This window comes from Nesoenas mayeri, assembly GCF_963082525.1.
Source record: "Nesoenas mayeri genome assembly, chromosome: 31".
In the NCBI taxonomy this organism is placed as follows: Eukaryota; Metazoa; Chordata; class Aves; order Columbiformes; family Columbidae; genus Nesoenas; species Nesoenas mayeri.
In genome coordinates this window covers 1,109,119-1,131,922 of record NC_137567.1, presented here as the reverse complement: position 1 = coordinate 1,131,922, position 22,804 = coordinate 1,109,119, and the positions used below count along the sequence as shown (strand labels likewise).

The 22,804-nt window shown below is 66.0% G+C and overlaps 2 protein-coding genes across 2 annotated transcripts; both read left to right on the top strand.

Moving 5' to 3' along the window:
- Window positions 1-471: 471 nt before the first annotated feature.
- On the top strand, window positions 472-20,836 carry PDE4A (phosphodiesterase 4A; the record flags this gene model as incomplete). The annotated part of the gene is given in 18 exon segments (XM_080361334.1): window positions 472-743; window positions 3,487-3,651; window positions 4,535-4,571; window positions 4,643-4,716; window positions 4,794-4,843; window positions 5,623-5,735; window positions 10,452-10,545; window positions 11,365-11,552; window positions 12,468-12,566; window positions 13,498-13,650; window positions 13,652-13,663; window positions 14,909-15,008; window positions 15,792-15,904; window positions 15,906-15,947; window positions 16,018-16,140; window positions 16,212-16,394; window positions 17,283-17,780; window positions 20,606-20,836. Coding segments are annotated over 18 exon segments (2,547 nt in total).
- A 1,044-nt stretch (window positions 20,837-21,880) lies between these two features.
- Window positions 21,881-22,778, top strand: SPC24 (SPC24 component of NDC80 kinetochore complex; the record flags this gene model as incomplete). Its single annotated transcript, XM_080361333.1, has 4 exons — window positions 21,881-22,046; window positions 22,119-22,437; window positions 22,518-22,594; window positions 22,672-22,778. The coding sequence occupies 4 exons, from the start codon at window positions 21,881-21,883 to the stop codon at window positions 22,776-22,778; spliced, it is 669 nt and encodes a 222-aa protein (XP_080217459.1).
- Between the last annotated feature and the right edge of the window lie 26 nt (window positions 22,779-22,804).

Genomic DNA, 22,804 nt, shown 5'->3' with positions numbered 1-22,804 from the left:
GGGCAGGTCCCGGGGCGGGAGGAGGCGCCGAACCGGGGGCGCAGCGGCGGCGTCACCGGCAGCGGCACCGGCAGCACCGGCACCGGCAGCACCGGCAGCGGCGGCGGCCACAGGCGCCTCCCCCGGCCCGGGGGGGGGGGTCGGTCGTCCCAACCGGTTGCGCGGGGCCATGCGGAGCCCGGGGCCGGGAAAAGCCGCCGCCGCTCCCGCCGCCGCTGCCGCGCGTCGGTGAGAACCGGGAGCGGCTCCGGGAGCGGCTCCGGGAGCGGCACCGGGAGCGGCACCGGGAGCGGCTCCAGGAGCGGCAGCGGCACCGGGAGCGGCGGCGGCACTGGGAACGGTGGCAGCTCCGGGAGCGGCTCCGGGAACAGCGGCGGCACCGAGAGCGGCAGTGGTAGCGGCTCCGGGAGCGACGGCGGCACCGGGAGCGGCTCCGGTAGCATCTCGGGGTCCCCGGCGGCACCGCGGACGATGGAGCCGGTCCCGGGCGCCAGGAAAAGCCTGTCGCTGTCGCTGCCGGTGCCCCGGGAGGGGCCCAGCACCCTGAAGCCCCCCCAGCACCTCTGGCGCCAGCCCCGCACCCCCATCCGCATCCGCCACCGCGGCTTCTCCGACACCGACCGGCACCGGCCGCGGCCCATGGAGCGGGCGGACGCCGTGGACGGCGGGGACCGGCCCGGGCTGCGCAAAGCCCGCATGTCCTGGCCCTCGTCCCTCCACGGGCCCCCCGGCAGCGGCAGGCGGTAGGTGACAGCGCCGGGGACCCCCGCGCCCCCCCACGTCATCCTGGTACCCAGAGCCGAGCTGCGACCGCTCGGTATCGACCCGGTATGGGAGGTGGGACCCCCGGATCATCCCGGTACCGGAGGGGGGACCCCATGGTATCGTCCTGGCGTGGGAGATGGGACCCCCCAGATCATCCCAGTATGGGAGGTGGGACCCCCAGATCATCCCGGTACCAGAGGGGAGTCCCCCTGGTATTGTCCTGGTATGGGAGATGGGACCCCCCCCCCCAGATCATCCGAGTACCGGAGGAGGGACCCCCTGGTATCATCCCAGTATGGGAGATGGGACCCCCCCAGATCATCCCGGTACCGGAGGGGGGACCCCCTGGTATCATCCCAGTATGGGAGATGGGATCCCCCAGATCATCCCAGTACCGGAGGGGGGACCCTCTGATATCATCCCAATATGGGAGATTGGACCCCCAGATCATCTGGGTACTGGAGGGGGGACCCCCTGATGTCGTCCCAGTATGGGAGATGGGACCCCCCCAGATCATCCCGGTACCGAAGGGGGGACATCCTGGTGTCATCCCAATACTGGAGGTGGGACCCCCCAGTATCATCCCATTACTGGTACTGGAGGTGGGACCCCCCCAGTATCATCCCATTACCGGTACTGGAGGTGGGACCCCCCCGCATCATCCCATTACCGGTACTGGAGGTGGGACCCCCCCCCGCATCATCCCAGTATCAATACTGGAGGTGGGACCCCCAGCACCACCCTCACCCCGGTGCCGTGGCGCCAGGACGGGACCGGCGGTGGCAGCGCCGTGGGGGGGCGGCTCCCGCTGCACCCCCGAGCCTGACCGAGGGCCCCCCACGTTCTTTGGGCACAACCATTTGTGCCGACGCCAAGCGCCGGTTGTGCCGCGGCGGCACCGTGTGCCGGGCGTCGCGTCCTTCCGGCGGCGGCACCTCCGGCTTCGTTAGGGGCGTTAATTGATGCGCGGGAGGCTCAGCAGATGGTCGGCATTCGGTTTCCTTCCTCCTCCTCCTCTTCCACCCTCCCCCATGGAGTTTCCCCCCCCCTGGCAGAACTGGCGGTGAACCCGGGGTCCGTCCCCCCCAGATCCGGGGGTCGCGGTGCCGGACCCGCCGGTGACACCGGTACACGGGTGACCCCCCCCCCGCCTCCAACCGGGGGAACCGGCTCAGCCCTCGCTCCCCGGTCTCTCCCTTCCTGGAGACAATTAGTGTAATTAAGCCAAACGAAGGCGCGACCGCAGGCGGGGGTTTGGGTGGCCGGTGGCAGCACCAGGATCCGTCCGGTTGCCGCCAGATCCCAGCGGCTCTTCCCGGTTCCCGCGGCCCCGGTTGATCCTTTGTGCCCCAATTCCTGCCCCCGTCCAGGTGGGAAATCACCAGCGTAACAACGGTGCTCAAAGCCACGCGGTGCCGGTGCCGGTGCCGGTGACACCGTCCGGGCCGCTCCGGTGTCCCTGCGGCGCCGTCATCTTTGTGCCGAGGGGGATGAGTCACCTGCGGCCATTTGGAATGATTCGTGTTTCGGCTCCCCCGGCGCCGGCTGTGCCGAGCGGGTTACGCGGCACCGTGTGGGGCGCTATGGGGCAGTATGGGGTGGTATGGGGGCTCTGGGGCGGTATGGGGCAGTATGGGGGCTATGGGCGGTCTGGGGGCTATGGGACGGTATGGGACGGTATGGCGCAGTATGGTGTGATATGGCATGGTATGGCACAGCTCAGCACAGTACGGTACTGTATCATATGGTACAGCACAGTATAGTATGGTACGGTATGGTACGGTATGGCATGCCAGGGTATGGTATCCTATGGTATGGTATGGTATACGACAGTATTGTATGTTACAGCACAGTACAGTACAGTACAGTATGGTATGGTATAGCATAGTATGGTATAGGGTAAGATGTGTGGTGGCACTGGTGCACATGCTGACCCTGGTGCAGGTGGTGACACCGGTGCACACGGTGACACTGTGTGCACAGTGATACTGGTGCAAATGATGACACTGGTGCAAATGGTGACCCTGGTGCTGGTGGTGACACCGGTGCACATGGTGACCCTGGTGCCGGTGGTGACACCGATGCAAATAGTGACCCTGGTGCTGGTGGTGACTCTGGTGCACATGGTGACCCTGGTGCCGGTGGTGACACTGGTGTACATGGTGACCCTGGTGCCGGTGGTGACACCGGTGCACATGGTGACCCTGGTGCAGGTGGTGACACTGGTGTACATGGTGAGCCCAGTGCAAGTGGTGACACCGGTGCAAATGGTGACCCCTGTTGCACATGGTGACCCTGGTGCCAGTGGTGACACCGGTGCAAATGGTGACCCTGGTGCAGGTGGTGACACCGGTGCAAATAGTGACCCTGGTGCCGGTGGTGACACCGATGCAAATGGTGACCCTGTTGCAGGTGGTGACCCTGGTGCAGGTGGTGACACCGGTGCACACGGTGACCCTGGTGCGGTGGTGACACCGATGCACATGGTGGCCCTGGTGCACATGGTGACCCTGGTGCCGGTGGTGGACACCGATGCAAATGGTGACCTGGTGCACATGGTGACCCTGGTGCACACGGTGACCCTGGTGCCGGTGGTGACACCGGTGCCCCTGTCACCGCAGCGCCGTCATGGCTGTCACCAGGAGCGTCACCGGCACCGCCGGCTCCGGGGGGGCTGCAGGGGGTCCCCCCGCCCCGCCCCCACGCCCCGTGTCCCCGCAGCTTGGAGGGGGACAATGGGCCGTCCCCGGAGCCGCAGGGCAGCCCGGGGGGGCTGGTGCTGCCGCCCCCCGGCCAGCGCCGCGAGTCCTTCCTGTACCGCTCCGACAGCGACTACGACGCCTCCCCCAAGAGCGTCTCCCGCAACTCCTCCATCGCCAGCGACGCGTGAGCGCACCCTGGACCCCCCTGGACCCCCCGAACCCCCCCGGGACCCCCCAGGACCCCCCCGGACCCCCGGAGCCCCCGGGACCCACTGGGACCCCATGGACCCCCCCGGGAACCCCAGCATCCCCTGGAACCCCCAGAGCTCCCCCAGATCCCCCAGGACCTCCCAGGACCCCATGGACCCCCCTGGGACCCCAGTGTCCCCCAGAGCCCCCTGGGACCCCCCAGACCCCCCCGAGACCCCCAGGACCTCCTGGGACCCCCCAGAGCCCCTAGGACCCCCCGGACCCCCCCGGGACCCCCAGGACCTCCTGGGACCCCCCAGAGCCCTTGGGACCCCGCGAACCCCCCCGGGACCCCCAGTGTCCCCAGAGCCTCCTGGGACCCCCCCGGGACCCCCCAGGACCTCCTGGGACCCACAGAGCCCCGCAGGACCCCCCAGACCCCCCCGGCACCCCCAAAGCCCCCGGGACCCCCCGGACCCCCTGGGAACCCTGGGACCCCCAGAGCCCCCGGGACCCCCTGGGACCCCATGGACCCCCCCAGGAACCCCAGAGCCCCCTGGGACCCCCCAGGACCCCCATCCCCCCAGGGACCCCACAATATCCCCCTGGGGACCCCCCCACCATCCCCTCGGTGACCTCCCAATATTGTCCCCAAGGGCCCCCCCCAATATCCCCCCTGGGCATCCCCTGATACCACCCCAGGGACCCCCCCCCCCATCCTTTTGGGACCCCTCAGTTTTCCCCCGCCATGGACCCCTCAATATCCCTCCCAGTGCTCCCCCCAGTGCCACCCTGGGCCATGTCCCCCCCGGGGGTCAATGGGGGGACCCAGGCGTCCTGCCCCCCCACCCCATGACACCCCCCCATTTGTCTTCCAGCCACGCCGAGGACCTGATCGTCACCCCCTTTGCCCAGGTAGGGCTGGGGGGTCCCTGGGGGGGTGTCCCCCCCATTTTGTGTCCCTGACCCCCCCGTGCCCCCCCCAGGTCCTGGCGAGTCTCCGCAGCGTCCGCAGCAACTTCTCCATCCTGGCCAATGTCCCCAGCCCCACGGCCACCAAGTGAGTGACCGCGACCTTGACCTTGACCTCGACCTTGACCTTGAACTTGACCCCCCAACTGTCGTGTCCCCCGCCAGGTGGTCGCCCATGGGCTCCCAGCCCCCCCTCTGCACGGCCACGCTCTCAGGTAAGGGGGGGGGGTGGGATCTGAGGGGATTTTGGGGGGGGGGGAACTGGTGCTGCCCCCACCTGTAGCAAAGTGGGGAAACTGAGGCACGGGGCCTGCAGCCCGCCCCCCCCCCCCCCAAGATTTGTCCTCATGTCCACCCACCGCTGCACCCCCACATCTCCGGGGGGGGGCCCCACAACCCCGGGGGGGCCCCACAAACCTGGGGGGGGTCCCTGTACCCCCCCCCCATCCTCAGGGGGGACCCCATACCCCCAGGGGGGTCCTTGTTCCCCTCACATCTCTGGGGGGTCCCCACAGCCCCAGGGGGGTCCCTGTTCCCCCCACATCTCTGGGGGGTCCCCCCATCCCCGGGGGGTTCCCCCATCCCCAGGGTGTCCCCACAGCCCTGGGGGGGGGTGTCTACACCCTCCATCCCCAGGGGGGTCCCCCCAACCCCTGGGGGGGTCCCTGTACCCTCCAGAACTCCGGGGGGGGCCCCACTTCCCTGGGGGGCCCCACAACCCCGAGGGGGGTTCCTGTACCCCCCCATCCCCGGGGTGTCCCCACGGGCCCTGGGGGGTTGGTCCCTGTCCCCCCATCCCCGGGGGGGTTCCTATAAAGCCAGGGGTTCCCATAAACCCAGGGGGGTTCCCATCCCCGGGGGGGTCCCCATAAAGCCAGGGGGTCCCCCCATCCCTGGGGGGGTTCCCATAAAGCCAGGGGGTCCCCCCATCCCTGGGGGGTCTGTGCCCCCCGCCGGGGGTCGGGGCCGGGGGGGTGACCGCTGTGCCCCCCAGAGGAGACGGCGCAGCAGCTGGCGCGGGAGACGCTGGAGGAGCTGGATTGGTGCCTGGAGCAGCTGGAGACGCTGCAGACGCACCGCGCCGTCAGCGAGATGGCGTCCAACAAGGTGGGGGCACCATGGGGACATGGGGACACCGCGGGGACGTGGGGACACCATGGGGACGTGGGGACACCGTGCGGACGTGGGGACATGGGGACACCGCGGGGACGTGGGGACACGGGGACATGGGGACACCGTGGGGACATGGGGACATGGGGACACCATGGGGACATGGGGACACGGGGACATGGGGACACCGTGGGGACACAGAGACATGGGGACACCGTGGGACGTGGGGACACCATGGGGACACTGTGGGGACATGGGGACATGGGAACATGGGGACACAGGGACATGAGAACACGGGGACATGGGGACACTGCAGGGACATGGGGACACCACGGGGACATGGGGACACCACGGAGACATGGGGACACCATGGGGAGATGGGGACACAGGGACGTGGGGACACCATGGGGACACCACAGGGACATGGGGACACCACGGGGACATGGGGACATGGAGACATGGGGACACTGCGGGGACATGGGGACACGGGGACATGGGGACACGGGGACATGGGAACACTGCAGGGACATGGGGACATGGGGACACCATGGGGACATGGGGACGGCATGGGGACGTGGGGACATGGGGACACCATGGGCACACAGAGACTGGGACACCATGGGGACACAGGGACATGGGGACACCATGGGGACACGGGGACATGGGGACACCATGGGGACACAGGGACAGGGACACCATGGGGACACAGGGATGGGAACAGGACCCCAGTGTGACACAAGGATGGGACAAGACCCCGATGTGGCACAGGGATGGGGACAGGACCCCGATGTGACACAGGGATGGGGACAGGACCCCAGTGTGACACAAGGATGGGGACAGGACCCTGATGTGACACAGGGATGGGGACAGGACCCCGATGTGACACGGGACAGGGACAGAGCCTGGGCAGGATGCTGCGGTGGCACTGGGACAGGGACAGGGTGGGGACAGCTGCTGGTGGCACTTTGGGGACAGTGTCCAGGGGTCCTGGCCCAATGGGTGCCAGTGGTGACACTTGTGCGGTGGTGACAGTTGTGCTGGTGGTGACACTTGTGCAGTGGTGACAGTTGTGCCGGTGGTGACAGTGCTGGTGGTGACAGTGCTGGTGGTGACAGTTGTGCCGGTGGTGACAGTTGTGCCAGGGGTGACAGTGCCAGTGGTGACAGTGCAGGTGGTGACAGTTGTGTCGGTGGTGACAGTTGTGCCGAGGTGACAGTGCCGGTGGTGACAGTGCAGGTGGTGACAGTGCCAGTGCCACCAGGGCTGGTGGTGGCAGTTGTGTGGGTGTCACGAGTCTGGTGGCCGTGGTGGTGACAGTGGTGACAGCGGTGACAGTGGTGACAGTGGTGACAGTGGTGACAGCGGTGACAGCGGTGACAGTGGTAGCAATGGTGACAGTGGTGACAGTGGTGACAGTGGTGACAGCGGTGACAGCGGTGACAGTGGTGACAATGGTGACAGTGGTGGCAATGGTGACAGCGGTGACAGCGGTGACAGTGGTGACAGTGGTGGCAATGGTGACAATGGTGCTGGTGCCATAACCGGTGCTGCAGATCTGAGCGCAGGATCGTCCCCCCCCCCCCCGTGTCCCCCCATGTCCCCCTGGACCCGTCACCCCCAGTGTCACCCCCTAGTGTGGGGGGTCTGGGGGTCCCCATCCCAATGGGGTTTGGGGGGGTCCCCTGGCCAGTTGGGGGTGACCTCGGTGTGTCCCCCCCACCAAGTGGTGTCACCCCCGGGTGTCCCCATCCCAGTGAGTTTTGGGGTCCCGGCCTCACCGTGGGGGGGACCCCAGGAGCCCCCCCGCTAACAGGGGGCCCCCACCACCCCCCCCCCGACTCGAATGCCTGGGTCCCCCCTCGCCCCGCCCCCCCGCAGTGGGCGTGGCCGGGGAGGCGGAGCGAGGCGCGCGCAGGCGTGTGCCCCCCCCCACCCCCCCCCCCCCGCCCAACGCTCCGCGGCCTCCGCAGCCCCGACGGGACCCCACGGCCCCCCCGGCACCCCCAGACCCCCCCGGGACCCCAACACCCCCCCCGGGACCCCCCCGGGACCCCCCCGCGTTCCTCCGCATCCTCCCCATCCCTGATCCCCCCCCAGCCCCCCCATCCTCCTCCATCCCCCCCCCAGCCCCCACTCCCCATGGGCTCCTGTTGAACCCACAGCACCCCGGGGGGGGGTCCCAGCACCCCGGGGTGGGGGGGGGCGATGTGAGGGACCCCCCCCCCCGGCCGGGCGCTGTGGGGGGGGGGGGGCCCCGCTCCCCCCCCTCCCGGTCCCACCATGTCCGACCGCGTCCCCCGCGCCCTGAGAGGCTGCGGGTGAGGGGGGGGCGCTCAAGAAAAGGGGGGGACACCCCCCCCAGGGGTAAGCAGAGACCCCCCCATTTGTCTCGGGGTGGCGAGGGGGCCCAGCCCCCCCCAGGTGACCCCCCCGCGGCCGGAAAATGCCCTTGGTGGACTTTTTCTGCGAGACGTGCGCCAAGCCCTGGCTGGTGGGCTGGTGGGACCAGGTAAGGGGGGGGCACGGGGGGGGGGGCACCTGTGACCTTCCCCCCCCCCAATGTCACGGTGGGGGTGTCACCTCCCCTCCTTGCACGGTGCCCCCCCCAGCTTTGGGAGCGTTATTTGGATGCTGTGGCCCCATGGCGGGGGGGGGGGGATTATGGGGGGGCACCCAGTTTGTGCCTGGGGGGGGTCGCTGTCACACTGAGACCCGGCAAACTCGTCACAAGTTGGGGTGGCCCCGTTTTTGGTGGGGGGGACACCCCCCCCCCCCCAGCAAGGAGCGGGATGGGGCAGTTGCTATGGAGACTGTAGTTGCCATGGCGATGGGGCGGAGGGTCCTGATTGGCTGATAGGGGGAGGGATGCGGGTGATGCTCTTTATTGCCCCCCCCCCCACCCCTTGGGGGGCAATAAGGGGGTTGGGGGGGTTTGGGTGGGCTGAGCGGGGGGGGCCCGGACGCCTGGGTTCCCTCCGGGGGGGGGTGACACGCAGGGATGAGTCACTGCGGGGGGGGCGGGGGGGGCAGCATCCGGGCGCCGCTCAAGGACAGTGAGGACTCGGGGGACACGGGTGGCGTTTGTCACCCCCCCCCCGCCACAGAGACACCCCTGGGTGCCCCCCCAAGGGGGGAGGGTCCTCGGGGGGGTGGGACAGCGGCTGTGAGTGCTGGGTGCCCAATGTCCCCTCCCAGTGCCACCAGTGAGTGTCCCCAGTGCCACCAGTGTGTCCCCCCAGTCCCACCAGTGTGTGTGTCCCAGTGTCACCAGTGTCCCCTCCCCAGTGCCACCAGTGTGTGTGTCCCAGTGCCACCAGTGTGTGTGTCCCCAGTGCCACCAGTGTCCCCTCCCAGTGCCACCAGTGTGTGTGTCCCAGTCCCACCAGTGTGTGTGTCCCCAGTGCCACCAGTGTGTGTCCCAGTCCCACCAGTGTGTGTGTCCCCAGTGCCACCAGTGTCCCCTCCCAGTGCCACCAGTGTGTGTGTCCCCAGTGCCACCAGTGTCCCCTCCCAGTGCCACCAGTGTGTGTGTCCCCAGTGCCACTAGTGTCCCCTCCCAGTGCCACCAGTGTGTGTGTCCCCAGTGCCACCAGTGTCCCCTCCCAGTGCCACCAGTGTGTGTGTCCCCAGTGCCACCAGTGTGTGTGTCCCCAGTGCCACCAGTGTGTGTCCCAGTGCCACCAGTGTGTGTGTCCCCCCAGTGTCACCAGTGTGTGTGTCCCAGTGCCACCAGTGTCCCTTCCCCAGTGCGACCAGTGTGTGTGTCCCAGTGCCACCAGTGTGTGTCCAAGTGCCACCAGTGTGTGTGTCCCCAGTGCCACCAGTGTCCTCTCCCAGTGACACCAGTGTGTGTGTCCCCAGTGCCACCAGTGAGTGTCCCTAGTGCCACTAGTGTGTGTGTGTCCCCAGTGCCACCAGTGCGTGTCCCCAGTGCCACCAGTGTCCCCTCCCAGTGCCACCAGTTTGTGTGGAGCCTCTGTGCTTCCCTGGGGTGACGCTGCGGTGTCCCCATCCCTGTCCCCATCCTGTCCCCTTGTCCCCATCCTGTCCCCATCCCTGTCCCCATCCTGTCCCCATCCTGTCCCCATCCCTGTCCCCATCCTGTCCCCATCCTGTCCCCTTGTCCCCATCCTGTCCCCATCCTGTCCCCATCCTGTCCCCATCCCTGTCCCCATCCTGTCCCCTTGTCCCCATCCTGTCCCCATCCTGTCCCCATCCTGTCCCCATCCCTGTCCCCATCCTGTCCCCATCCTGTCCCCATCCTGTCCCCATCCCTGTCCCCATCCTGTCCCCATCCTGTCCCCTTGTCCCCATCCTGTCCCCATCCTGTCCCCATCCTGTCCCCATCCCTGTCCCCATCCTGTCCCCATCCTGTCCCCATCCCTGTCCCCATCCTGTCCCCATCCTGTCCCCTTGTCCCCATCCTGTCCCCATCCCTGTCCCCATCCTGTCCCCATCCTGTCCCCTTGTCCCCATCCCTGTCCCCATGGTGTCCCCTGGAGCCGAAGGGAGGGGGTGCCCCCCCCGCCCCCCTGGGGGTGTTTGTTCCTCTCCAGGGGCCCCATTCAGGACATGTGGGGGGTCCCAGGGGGAGATGGGACAAAGGAGGGGGGTCCTGGGTTTGGGGGGGGGTCCCAGAGGTGGGGGAGGATTTGGGGGGGTCCTGTGGGTGGGGGCGAGGGGGGGTCCGTCCCTCACCCCCTGCCCCCCCAGTTCAAGAGGATGCTGAACCGGGAGCTCACCCACCTGTCCGAGATGAGCCGCTCGGGCAACCAGGTGTCCGAGTACATCGCCAGCACCTTCCTGGGTGAGACCCTCGGACCCCCCCTGGGACCCCCGGGACCCCCCCAGAGACCCCAGGGACCCCCGGGACCCCCAGAGACCCCCAGAGACCCCCGGGACCCCCCCAGAGACCCCCAGGACCCCAGAGACCCCCGGGACACCCAAAGACCCCCAGGGACCCCCAGAGACCCCTGGGGAACCCCACCAGCCCTTGGGACCCCAGAGACTCCCAGGGACCCCCAGGAACCTCTGGGACCCCCAGAGACCCCCAGGGACCCCCAAAGATCCCCAGGACCCCAGAGACCCCCGGGACCCCCGCAGGGACCCCCAAAGATCCCCAGGACCCAAAAGACCCCCCCAGGAACCCCCAGAGACCCCCAGGACCCCAGAGACCCCCAGGGACCCCCAGGGACACCCAGGAACCCCAGGGACCTCCAGAGACCCCCAGGGACCCCCAAAGATCCCCAGGACCCCAGAGACCCCCAGGGACCCCCAGGAACCTGTGGGACCCCCGGAGACCCCTGGGGAACCCCACCAGCCCCCCAGGAACCCCCAGAGACCCCCAGGGACTCCCACCAACCCCTGGGACCCTCAGAGACCCCCAAAGATCCCCAGGACCCCAGAGACCCCCAGGGACCCCCAGGAACCTGTGGGACCCCCGGAGACCCCTGGGGAACCCCACCAGCCCCCCAGGAACCCCCAGAGACCCCCAGGGACTCCCACCAACCCCTGGGACCCCCAGAGACCCCCAGGGACCCCCAAAGATCCCCAGGACCCCCACCAGGTCCCCGGGACCCCCAAAATCGCCCCCAGCCCCCCAAGCCGTCCCCCCGCGCCCCCCCAGACAAGCAGCACGAGGTGGAGATCCCGGCCCCCGGCCCCAAGGAGCGCGAGAAGAAGCGGCGGCAGCCGCCCCCCCCCATGGGGCAGATCAGTGGGGTGAAGAAGCTGCCCCCCCCCGGCTCCGGCGCCGGCGGCTCCGGCGTCCCCCGCTTCGGCGTCAAGACCGACCGCGAGGAGCTGCTGGGAAAGGTGGGGGGGGGGGCATGGGGGGAATTGGGATTTGGGGGTGTCTGGGGGTGGGGGGGATGGGGATTTGCGGGGGGGGTGGCATGGGAGGGGATTGGGATTTGGGGGTGTCTGGGGGTGGGGGGGGATGGGGATTTGCGGGGGGGGGTGGCATGGGGGGGGATTGGGATTTGGGGGTGGGGGGGGTCGGGATGGGGGGGATGGGGATTTGAGGGGTGGGGGGGATGGGGATGTGTGGGTCTGGGGGGGTTTGGGGATGGGGGATCTGGGAGTGGGGGGGGCATGGGGGGGGATGGGGATTTGGGGGGGGGTGGCGGGATGGGGGGGATGGGGATTTGGGGGTGGGGGGGTGCGATTTGGGGGGTGGGAATGGGGGGGTTGGGATGGGGGGGTTTGGGGATGGGGAGGTGTGAGAATGGGGGGGGGTGGGATGGGGGGTCTGGGGGTGGGGGTTGTGGGAATGGGGAGTTTGGAATAGGGGGGTTTGGGGATGGGGGGTGTCTGGGGATATGGGGGGGGTCTGGGGATGGGGGGTGTGGGAATGGGGGGGCTTGGGATGGGGGGGGTCTGGGGATGGGGTTGGGGGTGCAGTTTGGGGGTCTGGGGATGGAGGGGGTGTGGGAATGGGGGGGGTTGGGATGGGGTTTGAGGGTCTGGGGATGCGGGGGGGTCTGGGGGTGGGGGGGCTTGGGGATGGGGGGTCTGGGGATGGGGGTTGTGGGAATAGGGGGGTTGGGATGGGGGGGTTGGGGATGGGGGTGTCTGGGGATATGGGGGTGGTCTGGGGATATGGGGGGGTCTGGGGATGGGAGGGGTTGGGATGGGGGGTCTGGGGATGGGGTTTGGGGGTCTGGGGATGGGGGGGGTCTGTGGATATGGGGGGTGCGGGGCTGGGGGTCACGGTGGCCCCGCCCCCAGGAGCTCGACAGCCTCAACAAGTGGGGCCTGAACATCTTCCGCGTCTCCGAATATTCCAACAACCGCTCGCTCAGCTGCATCATGTACACGATATTCCAGGTGCCCGGCCCCGCCCCCGGCCCACCCCGACCCCCCCATCCCACCCCGACCCCCCATCCCACCCTGACCCCCCAATCCCACCCCGACCCCCCCATCCCACCCTGACCCCCCAATCCCACCCCAGAACCCCCCCAGTCCCACCCCGACCCCCCAATCCCACCCCGACCCCCCATCCCACCCTGACCCCCAATCCCACCCCAGAACCCCCCCATCCCACCCTGACCCCCCAATCCCACCCCGACCCCCCATCCCACCCCGACCCCCCATTCCCACATCAGAACCCCCCCAATCCCACCCCAGAACCCCCTCAGTCCCACCCCGACCCCCCCATCCCACCCCAGAACCCCCCCAGTCCCACCCAGACCCCCCCATTCCCACCCCAAACCCCCCCAATCCCACCCTGACCCCCCATTCCCACATCAGAACCCCCCCAATCCCACCCCAAACCCCCAATCCCACCCCAACCCTCAATCCCACCCTGACCCCCCATTCCCACCCCAACCCCCAATGTCACTCCGGCCCCCCATTCCCACCCCAGACCCCCAATCCCACCCTGACCCCCCCATTCCCACACCAGAACTCCCCCAATCCCACCCTGACACCCAATCCCACCCAGACCCCCCCATTCCCACATCAGAACCCCCCCAATCCCACCCTGACCCCCCATTCCCACCCCAAACCCCCCAATCCCACCCTGACCCCCCATTCCCACCCCAGACCCCCCAAACTCCCCAATCCCTCCAAATCCCCCAATTCCCACCCCAAACCCCCCAATCCCACCCCAACCCCCCCAGCCCCCCAATCCCACCCCAAATCCCCCATCCCCACAATTCCCACCCCCACCCTCCCCATCCCCATCGCCCCCATTCCCACCCCCTCCCCGGACGCCTGGGTCCCCTTTGGGGGTGTGTGACCCCCCGGTGCGGCGCAGGAGCGGGAGCTGCTGAAGACGTTCCGGATCCCGGTGGAGACGCTGCTGACCTACACGCTGACGCTGGAGGACCACTACCACGCCGACGTGGCCTATCACAACAGCCTGCACGCCGCCGACGTCATGCAGTCCACGCACGTCCTGCTGGCCACCCCCCGCCCTCGACGTGAGCCCCGCGGCACCCCGGGGCGGGGGGGACCAGTGGTTGGGTGGTGGGACCTGTGGTTGGGTGGTGGGACCCATCATGGGGTGGTAGAACCAGTCATGGGGTGGTAGGACCAATGGTTGGGTGGTAGGACCAGTGGTTGGGTGGTGAGACCCATGGTTCGGTGGTGGGACCCGTGGTTGGGTGGTGGGACCTGTGGTTGGGTGGTGGGACCCATGGTGGGGTGGTGGGAGCAGTGGTTGGGTGGTGGGACCAATGGTTGAGTGGTGGGGACCCATGGTTGGGTGGTGAGACAAGTGGTTGGGTGGTGGGACCCATCATGGGGTTGTAGAACCAGTAATGGGATGGTGGGACCAATGGTTGGGTGGTGGGACCCATGGTTGGGTATGGTGGGACCCATCATGGAGTGGTAGAACCAGCCATGGGATGGTGGGACCAGTGGTTGGGTGGTGGGACCTGTGGTTGGGTGGTGGGACCAATGGTTGGGTGGTGGGACCCATGGTTGGGTGGTGAGACAAGTGGTTGGGTGGTGGGACCCATCATGGGGTGGTAGAACCAGTAATGGGATGGTGGGGACCAATGGTTGGGTGGTGGGACCCATGGTTGGGTGGTGGGACCCATCATGGGGTGGTAGAACCAGCCATGGGATGGTGGGACCAGTGGTTGGGTGGTGGGACCTGTGGTTGGGTGGTGGGACCAGTGGTTGGGTGGTGGGACCCATGGTGGGTTGGTGGGACCCATGGTTGGGTGGTGGGACCCATGGTTGGGTGGTGGGACCCATGGTTGGGTGATGGGACCCATGGTTGGGTGGTGGGACCCATGGTTGGGTGGTGAGACCAGTGGTTGGGTGGTGGGGCCCATGGTTGGATGGTGGGACCCATGGTTGGGTGGTGGGTCCCATGGTTGGGTGGTGGAGCCCATGGTTGGGTGTTGGGACCCATGGTTGGGTGGTGGGACCCATCATGGGGTGGTAGAACCAGTCACTGGGTGGTAGGACCAATGGTTGGGTGGTGAGACCCATGGTTGGGTGGTGGGACCCGTGGTTGGGTGTTGGGACCCGTGGTTGGGTGATGGGAATGATCATAGGGTGGTGGGACCCATCACGGGCTGGTGGGACCAATGGTGGGGTGGTGGGACCCAAGGGGTGCTCGTCCCGGGGTTGTTTTTGGGGGTGTTTTTGGGGGTGTTCTCGGGGTGCTCATCCCCGGGGTGTTGTTTTCGGGGTGTTGTTCTGGGGTGCCCCAGGCGGTGTTCACCGACCTGGAGATCCTGGCCGCCCTGTTTGCCGCCGCCATCCACGACGTCGACCACCCCGGCGTGTCCAACCAGTTCCTCATCAACACCAGTGAGCGCGGCCACCGAGGCGGCCGGGGCACCTCGCACACGCGCCCCCTTGCACACGCGTGTCGTCTTGCACACGCGTGTCACCTCACTCTGTGTCCCCCTGTCCCCACCTGGGGTGTCCCCCACCCGTGTCCCTGTGGGGAGACCCATGATGGGGGTGGTGGGAATGGTCATAGGGTGGTGGGACCCATCATGGGCTGGTGGGACCCATGGTTGGGTGATGGGACCCATGGTTGGGTGGTGGGACCCATGGTTGGGTGGTGGGACCCATGGTTGGGTGTTGAGACCCATGGTTGGGTGATGGGACCCATGGTTGGGTGGTGGGACCCATGGTTGGGTGTTGGGACCTATGGTTGGGTGATGGGACCCATGGTGGGGTGGTGGGACCCATGGTTGGGTGTTGGGACCCATGGTTGGGTGGTGGGACACATGGTTGGGTGATGGGACACGTGTTTGGGTGTTGGGACCCATGGTTGGGTGTTGGGACCCATGGTTGGGTGTTGGGACCTATGGTTGGGTGATGGGACCCATGGTTGGGTGGTGGGACCCATGGTTGGGTGGTGGGACCCATAGTTGGGTGATGGAACCCATGATTGGGTGGTGAGACCCGTCATGAGGTGGTGGGACCCATCATCTGAGTCCCCATCTGGGGGGGTCGCCCACTTGTGTCCCACCTCTGGGGTCGTCCCTGAGCCGTGTCCCCCTCTTTCCCCCCCCTGTCCCCCCCGTGTCCCCCGTGTCCCCCATGTCCCCCGTGTCCCCCCGCGTCCCCCCCGTGGCGCAGACTCGGAGCTGGCGCTGATGTACAACGACGAGTCGGTGCTGGAGAACCATCACCTGGCCGTGGGCTTCAAGCTGCTGCAGGAGGAGAACTGCGACATCTTCCAGAACCTCAGCAAAGCGCCAGCGCCAAACCCTCCGCAAGATGGTCATCGACATGGTAGGGACACCCCAAAACCATCCCCGCGGCGGGGGGGGCGCGTCCTCACCCCCCCCCGTGCCCCCCGCAGGTCTTGGCCACCGACATGTCCAAGCACATGAGCCTCTTGGCCGACCTGAAGACCATGGTGGAGACCAAGAAGGTGACGAGCTCCGGGGTGCTGCTGCTGGACAACTACACCGACCGCATCCAGGTGACGCGGGGGACACGGGGGGGACCCGGGCGGGCGGGGCGGCGGGGGGGGGTGACGCTTTTTTGGGGCAGGTTCTGAGGAATATGGTGCATTGCGCGGACCTGAGCAACCCCACGAAGCCGCTGGGGCTGTACCGGCAGTGGACGGAGCGCATCATGGAGGAGTTCTTCAGGCAGGGCGACCGCGAGCGCGAGCGCGGCATGGAGATCAGCCCCATGTGCGACAAGCACAGCGCCTCCGTGGAGAAGTCGCAGGTCTGGGGACACCGGGGACATTGGGGACATTGGGGGGTGGCATCGTTGGGGAGAACTGGGGGGAATAGAGACAGTGGTGGCATAGTGGCCAGAGGCGTTGGGGATGGAGATCAGCGCCATGTGCGACAAACATGGCGCATCCGTGGAGAAGTCGCAGGTCTGGGGACATTGGGGACACCGGGGACATTGGGGACATTGGGGACATCGAGGGGTGGCATCGCGGTGGGGAATTGGGGGAAACAGGGTGACATTGTGGGGACATGTGGCCGGAGGCGTTGGGCATGGAGATCAGCCCCATGTGCGACAAACATGGCGCCTCCATGGAGAAGTTGCAGGTCTGGGGACATTGGGGACATTGGGGACATTGGGGACATCAGGGGACTGGGTGTCCGTGGTGACAGTGACCCTTGGTGCCACCACCATGTCCCCAACTGGGCATCCTATGGGGACAGGACCCTTGGTGTCCCCAGTTGTGTATCCCATGGGACAAAGACCCTCGGTGTCCCCAGTTGGGCATCCCATGGGGACACCATTTGGGCATCCCATGGGGACAAGGACCCTTGGTGTCACCATGATGTCCCCAACTGGGCATCCTATGGGGACAAAGACCCTCGGTGTCCCCAGTTGTGCATCCCATGGGGACAAGGACCCTTGGTGTCCCCAGCTGGGCGTCCTATGGGGACAAAAACCCTTGGTGTCACCATGATGTCCCCAGTTGGGCATCCTATGGGGACAAAGACCCTTGGTGTCACCATGGTGTCCCCAGCTGGGCGTCCTATGGGGACAAAGACCCTTGGTGTCCCCAACTGGGCGTCCTATGGGGACAAAGACCCTCGGCGTCCCCACGGTGTCCCCAGCCGGGTGACAGTGCCCCGGTGTCCCCCACAGGTGGGTTTCATCGACTACATCGTGCACCCGCTGTGGGAGACCTGGGCGGACCTGGTGGCGCCGGACGCGCAGGAGCAGCTGGAGACGCTGGAGCAGAACCGGGACTGGTACCAGCGCCGCGTGCCCAGCAGCCCCTCCCCCCCGCCCGGCCCCGCCCCCGCCCCGCGCTTCCGCTTCCGCCTCCACCCGGGGGAGGGGGACGAGCCGCCGTGGCTGGATGACACCCCCACGCCGCCAGGGGGCGCTGTCCTGCCATACAGTGACACCCCCACGCCGCCAGGGGGCGCAGTCCCACCGTACAGTGACACCCCCACGCCGCCAGGGGGCGCTGTCCTGCCATACAGTGACACCCCCACGCCGCCAGGGGGCGCAGTCCCACCGTACAGTGACACCCCCACGCCGCCAGGGGGCGCCGTCCCACCGTACAGTGACACCCCCACGCCGCCAGGGGGCGCCATCCTGCCTATCTTCGACACCCCTACACCACCAGGGGGCGCTGTCCCGCCTCTCTTTGACACCCCCACGCCACCAGGGGGTGCCCCCTGGGGACACAGTGACACCCCCAGGCCACCAGGGGGCTCTGTCCCACTTCTCTTTGACACCCCTAGGCCACCAGGGGGCTCTGTCCTGCCATACAGTGACACCCCCACGCCACCAGGGGGCTCTGTCCCGCCTCTCTTTGACACCCCCACGCCACCAGGGGACGCCCCCTGGGAACACAGTGACACCCCCAGGCCACCAGGGGGCTCTGTCCCGCCATACAGTGACACCCCCAGGCCACCAGGGGGCTCTGTCCCACCATACAGTGACACCCCCAGGCCACCAGGGGGCGCTGTCCCACCTCTCTATGACCCCCCCAGGCCGCCAGGGGGCGCCCCCCCGGGGCAGCCACTGGGGAGACCCCCCGGGAGGGGGGGGGGAGTGGTGACCCCGCCCTTCCCCCCCCCGACCTCCGAGGGGTTTAATTTAATTGAAGCTTAATTAGGGCGTTTTAATTGAATCCGGGGCTTTGATTTGGGGGCAATTTGGAGGTTTGTTTGATTTGATTTTTTTAAAACAGTTTTAATTCGGATTTATTTAATTTTGGTTCAATTTGGGTTTCTATTGAAAATTATTCTTATTTTAATTGGGTTTTGTTTTTAATTTCGCTCCGATCCGAACTTTTAATTTTTAATTTTTATTTTAATTTCCTTCTGGTTTTAATTTGATGGGAATTTTGGTTCCGTTTCCATTTCAATTTTCTTTTGCTTTTCATCTTATTTTAATTTTCTTTTCTTAAATTTTAATTCCATTTTAATTTTGTTTCATTAATTTTAAATTTCACTTCAATTTTATTTTCTTTAATTTTAATTCCATTTCAATTTTGTTTCCTTAATTTTAAATTTCACTTTAATTTTCTTTTCTTAATTTTTAATTCCATTTCAATTTTGTTTCGTTAATTTTAAATTTCACTTTAATTTTCTTTCCTTAAATTTTAATTCCATTTTAATTTTCTTTTCCAAATTTTAAATTTCACTTTAATTTTCTTAATTTTTCATTTCACTTCAATTTTGGTCGTTTGAATTGGACTTCAATGAAATTCCAATTGATTTTGTTTTAATTGAATGTTTTTAATTTAAAATTGCAAATTTCACTCTAAATTTTCTTTTTGATTTGGTTGAATTTTAATCCATTTTTTAATTTCATTTTGATTTCATTTCAGCCTCAATTTGGTTTCAATTTTCAATTTCATTTCCAAATCAACTCCAGGTCGTTTCAATCGTATTTTCAGTCGATTTGCTGCTCAGATGGAACCGGAACTGTTGAATTGTGGCTGTTTTGCCCCAAACGGGGTTTATTTTGGGGGGGGGGGGACAGGGGGAATTTTTATTGTATTTTTTAAAAAACTCAAAAAGACAAAAAAAGCTCCAACCCCCCCCCAAAAAAACAAAGGGGGGGGCAGTGGGGACCCCCTCCCATCACCAAAAGCCATTGACCCACAGGGAGGACGGACGAGGGGGGGCGATTTGGGGGGGGGGGTATGAGGCTTTGGGGTGCTCATCCCCCCCCCCAAAGTCTTCCACTCACCCCCCCCCCCTTTTTGCACAGGGACCCCCCCCCCCCAATTGCTCCCCTGCGGGGGGGGTCCCTCTATATTGGGGGGTCTGTCTGTGCGGGGGGGACCAGGCCATATTAGGGACCCCCCCCCCCCCCCCCCAAATCCCCATTAGAGGTGAAGCAATAACAAGGTGCCCCCCCCCATTGGAGGGGGAGGGGGGTGGACCCCAAAATAGCTTTTTTTTAGGGTGTTTTTTTTTGGGGGGGGGGGGTCCCCCATTTCTGAACACTGTACTGTAGCATTGGGGCTGGGGTCTCCCTTCACTGGGGGGGGGGCACAGCCGGGGGGGGGGTGCACAATGGTGCTGGGGGGGGGCCCATGGGGGGGGTCTGACCCCCACTTTAAATTGGGGGGGGGGGTGTCAGGCCCCCCCCCGTGTGACGTGGCCTTTGGGATGGGGGGGGGGGCTCAGTGTGGGGGGGTCTCGTTGGGGGGGGACAGAGCTTTTATTTTTGTACGCGGTGGCGTTCTCTGTAAATATTGTGAATAGTTGGGACGGGACCCCCCCTCTTGGGGGGGGGGGCAATGGGGGTGACCCCCCCCACCCCCAATGTCACCCCCCCCAGACCCCCCCTCTTTGTGTACCCCCCCCTTCTCCCTTCTTCGCCATCAGCTCCAATAAAGAGGAGAAGGGAATGAGTGTGGGGGGGTCTGTGCTGGAGGGGGGGATTGGGGGGCGGGTCTCATGGGGGTGAATTGGGGGGACAAGGGGGTGGGGGGGGGGGACAGGGAAGGTCTGGGGGGGTCCCAGTGCCCATGGGGAGGGGTCTCGTGTCCTGGGGGTGTCCCACGGATCAGGGGCAGGTCCTGGGAGGTCGTGGCCCCTTTTAGGGGGGGTCGTGGCCCCTTTTGGGGGGGGTCCCACTGCTGCAGGGGGGGGGTCCCTGGAGTATCCTCAGGACATGGGGGGGTCCCCAGCATTGGGAGGTCCCTGGACGAGGTCCCGGGGGGGGCCTCAGTACTGGGGGGTCCCCAGACCGTTGTGGGGGGGGGTCCCCAGCACTGGGGGGGGGTCCCTGGAGCATCCCCGGGCTATGGGGGGGTCCCCAGCACTGGGGGGGTCCCTGGAGCAGCAGACCATAGGGGGGTCCCCAGCACTGGAGGGGGGTCCCCGTAGCATCCCCAGGCTATGGGGGGGATCCCCAACACTTGGGAGGGTCCCTAGACCAGGTTCCTGGGGGGTCCCCAACACTGGGGGGTTCCCTGGACCCCTCCCCTCCTCCAGGTGCCCTCCCCTGACCATAGAGAGGAGGTTCCCAAGTCCTCCCGGCGGGCCAGAAGGTCCGCAGGGAAGCAGCAACCAGCCGCGTCTGGCGCCCCCAAGCGGATCGCCCGCGGAATCGGCCGCGCCGAACCTCCTGCGCATGCGCGCTGCGCTAGAGGCGGGAGCGGCGCGTGCGCAAAGAGGCCACGCCCACCCCCCGGTGCGGTTCAAACGGCGGCGCGCGCGCAGTGACGCCTCCCGCCCCCCCCACGCGAAACGAACACACGGAGCCGGTAACGGGACAGCGGGGAACGGGACGGGGGAACGGGGGGGGCGGGCGGGCTGGGGTGGGGTGGGTCGGGTTAGGTCGGGGCTCCGTGTCGTCCAACCCCCCCCAGGCCTCCCCCTCCCGCCCAAACCGCGGCCTGTACCCCCCCCCCACCCCCCCGGCTCCTTCAGCCTCGTCTCAGTGACACCTCTTGCCCATCCACAATTTGCCCCCAAACTTCGGGGTGTCACCACCCCCATATGACCCCCCCCAACCCCTGTGTGTCCCCCCCCGACCCCTGTGTGTCCCCCCTCGTCCTGTTCCCCCCCCGTAGACTCCGCTTCCCCCCCCCCCCCCCCAGCTTTTGTCCTTCATTCTCAATTCCACCTCTTGCCCATCCACAATTTGCCCCCAAATTTTGGGGTGTCACCACCCCCATATGACCCCCCCGACCCCTGTGTGTCCCCCCTCAACCCCTGTGTGTCCCCCCCGACCCCTTGTGTCCCCCCCCAGCCCTGTTTCCCCCCCCAAACCCCACTTTCCCCCCCAGCTTTCCTCCTTCATTCTCAATTCCACCTCTTGCCCATCCACAATTTGCCCCCAAACTTTGGGGTGTCACCACCCCCATATGAACCCCCCTGACCCCTGTGTGTCCCCCCCAACCCTTGTGTCCCCCCCCGACCCTTGTGTCCCCCCCCAGTCCTGTTCCGCCCCCCCCAAACCCCACTTCCCCGCCCCCAGCTTTTCTCCTTCATTCTCAATTCCACCTCTTGCCCACCCACAATTTGCCCCCAAACTTCGGGGTGTCACCACCCCCATATGACCCCCCCTCCTTGTGTGTCGCCCCCCCCCAGTCCTGTTTCCCCCCCTCAAACCCCAAACCCAGCTTTTCTCCTTCATTCTCATCTCAGTGACACCTCTTGCCCATCCACAATTTCCCCCCAAACTTCGGGGTGTCACCACCCCCATATGACCCCCCCAACCCCTGTGCCCCCCCCATTAACCCTGTGCCCCCCCCAGGCCCCCCCATGCCGAGCAAGCGCATGCAGGAGCTGGACGAGGTGAGCAAGGAGCTGCTGAAGGTCCTTCTGTCCGACTGGGCCGACAGCCTCCTGCAGCGCAGCCTGGACAAACGGACGCGCGCGGACGACAAACTGCTGGGCGCGCAGGCCACGGCCGCCCGGCTGCTGCGCGGTGAGCGCCCCCCACCCCCCAAATCATTATATCCCCCCCTTGACCCCCCCTGAGCGTCCCCGTTGTCCGCAGAGCTCACGGCGGCCGAGGAGACGGTGGCGCGGACGCTGCTGGAGCGGGAGAGCGAGCTCCAGCGGCTGCTCCGGCGCCTGCGGGACCTGGAGCAGGAGCTGGAGCGGGCGCGGGAGGTTGGTGCCGAGCTCCACAGCAGCCATGAATATCCTTTTTTGTGGCGGGGGGGGTCCTTATCCTTTTGGGGGGGTCGGCGCTGGCCGGTTGTGCCCCTTGACGGCCGCACCGCGCTGCGCCGGGAGCTGCAGGAGCTGCGGGAGCAGAGCCGGCGCCTGGAGGAGGAAACGGAGCGGGACGAGGACGCCGTGCCGTCCGCAGCGTGAGTTTGGGGGGGGTCACAAGGTGGGGGGGTGCACCCCAAAACACCCCCTGAGACCCCCCACGATGTGTCGCCCGCAGGTACGTGACGCAGCTTTACTACAAGATCAGCCGCATCGATTGGGATTACGGAGCCGAGGCGGCGCAGATCAAAGGCAGTGAGTGGCCCCCTTGCCCCCCCCCATCCCCTACCCCACTTAAACCCCCCTAATTCTTCTCCCCCCCCCAAAAAAAGTCCATTATGGCCCTGACATCGCTCAGCCCATTGACATCGACGGCAGCCGCCACTCGCGCTGCTTCGTTAGTGATTATTTGTGGAGCCTCGTGCCGACGACGTGGTGAATCCGGCGCCGATTGGGCAACGCCAA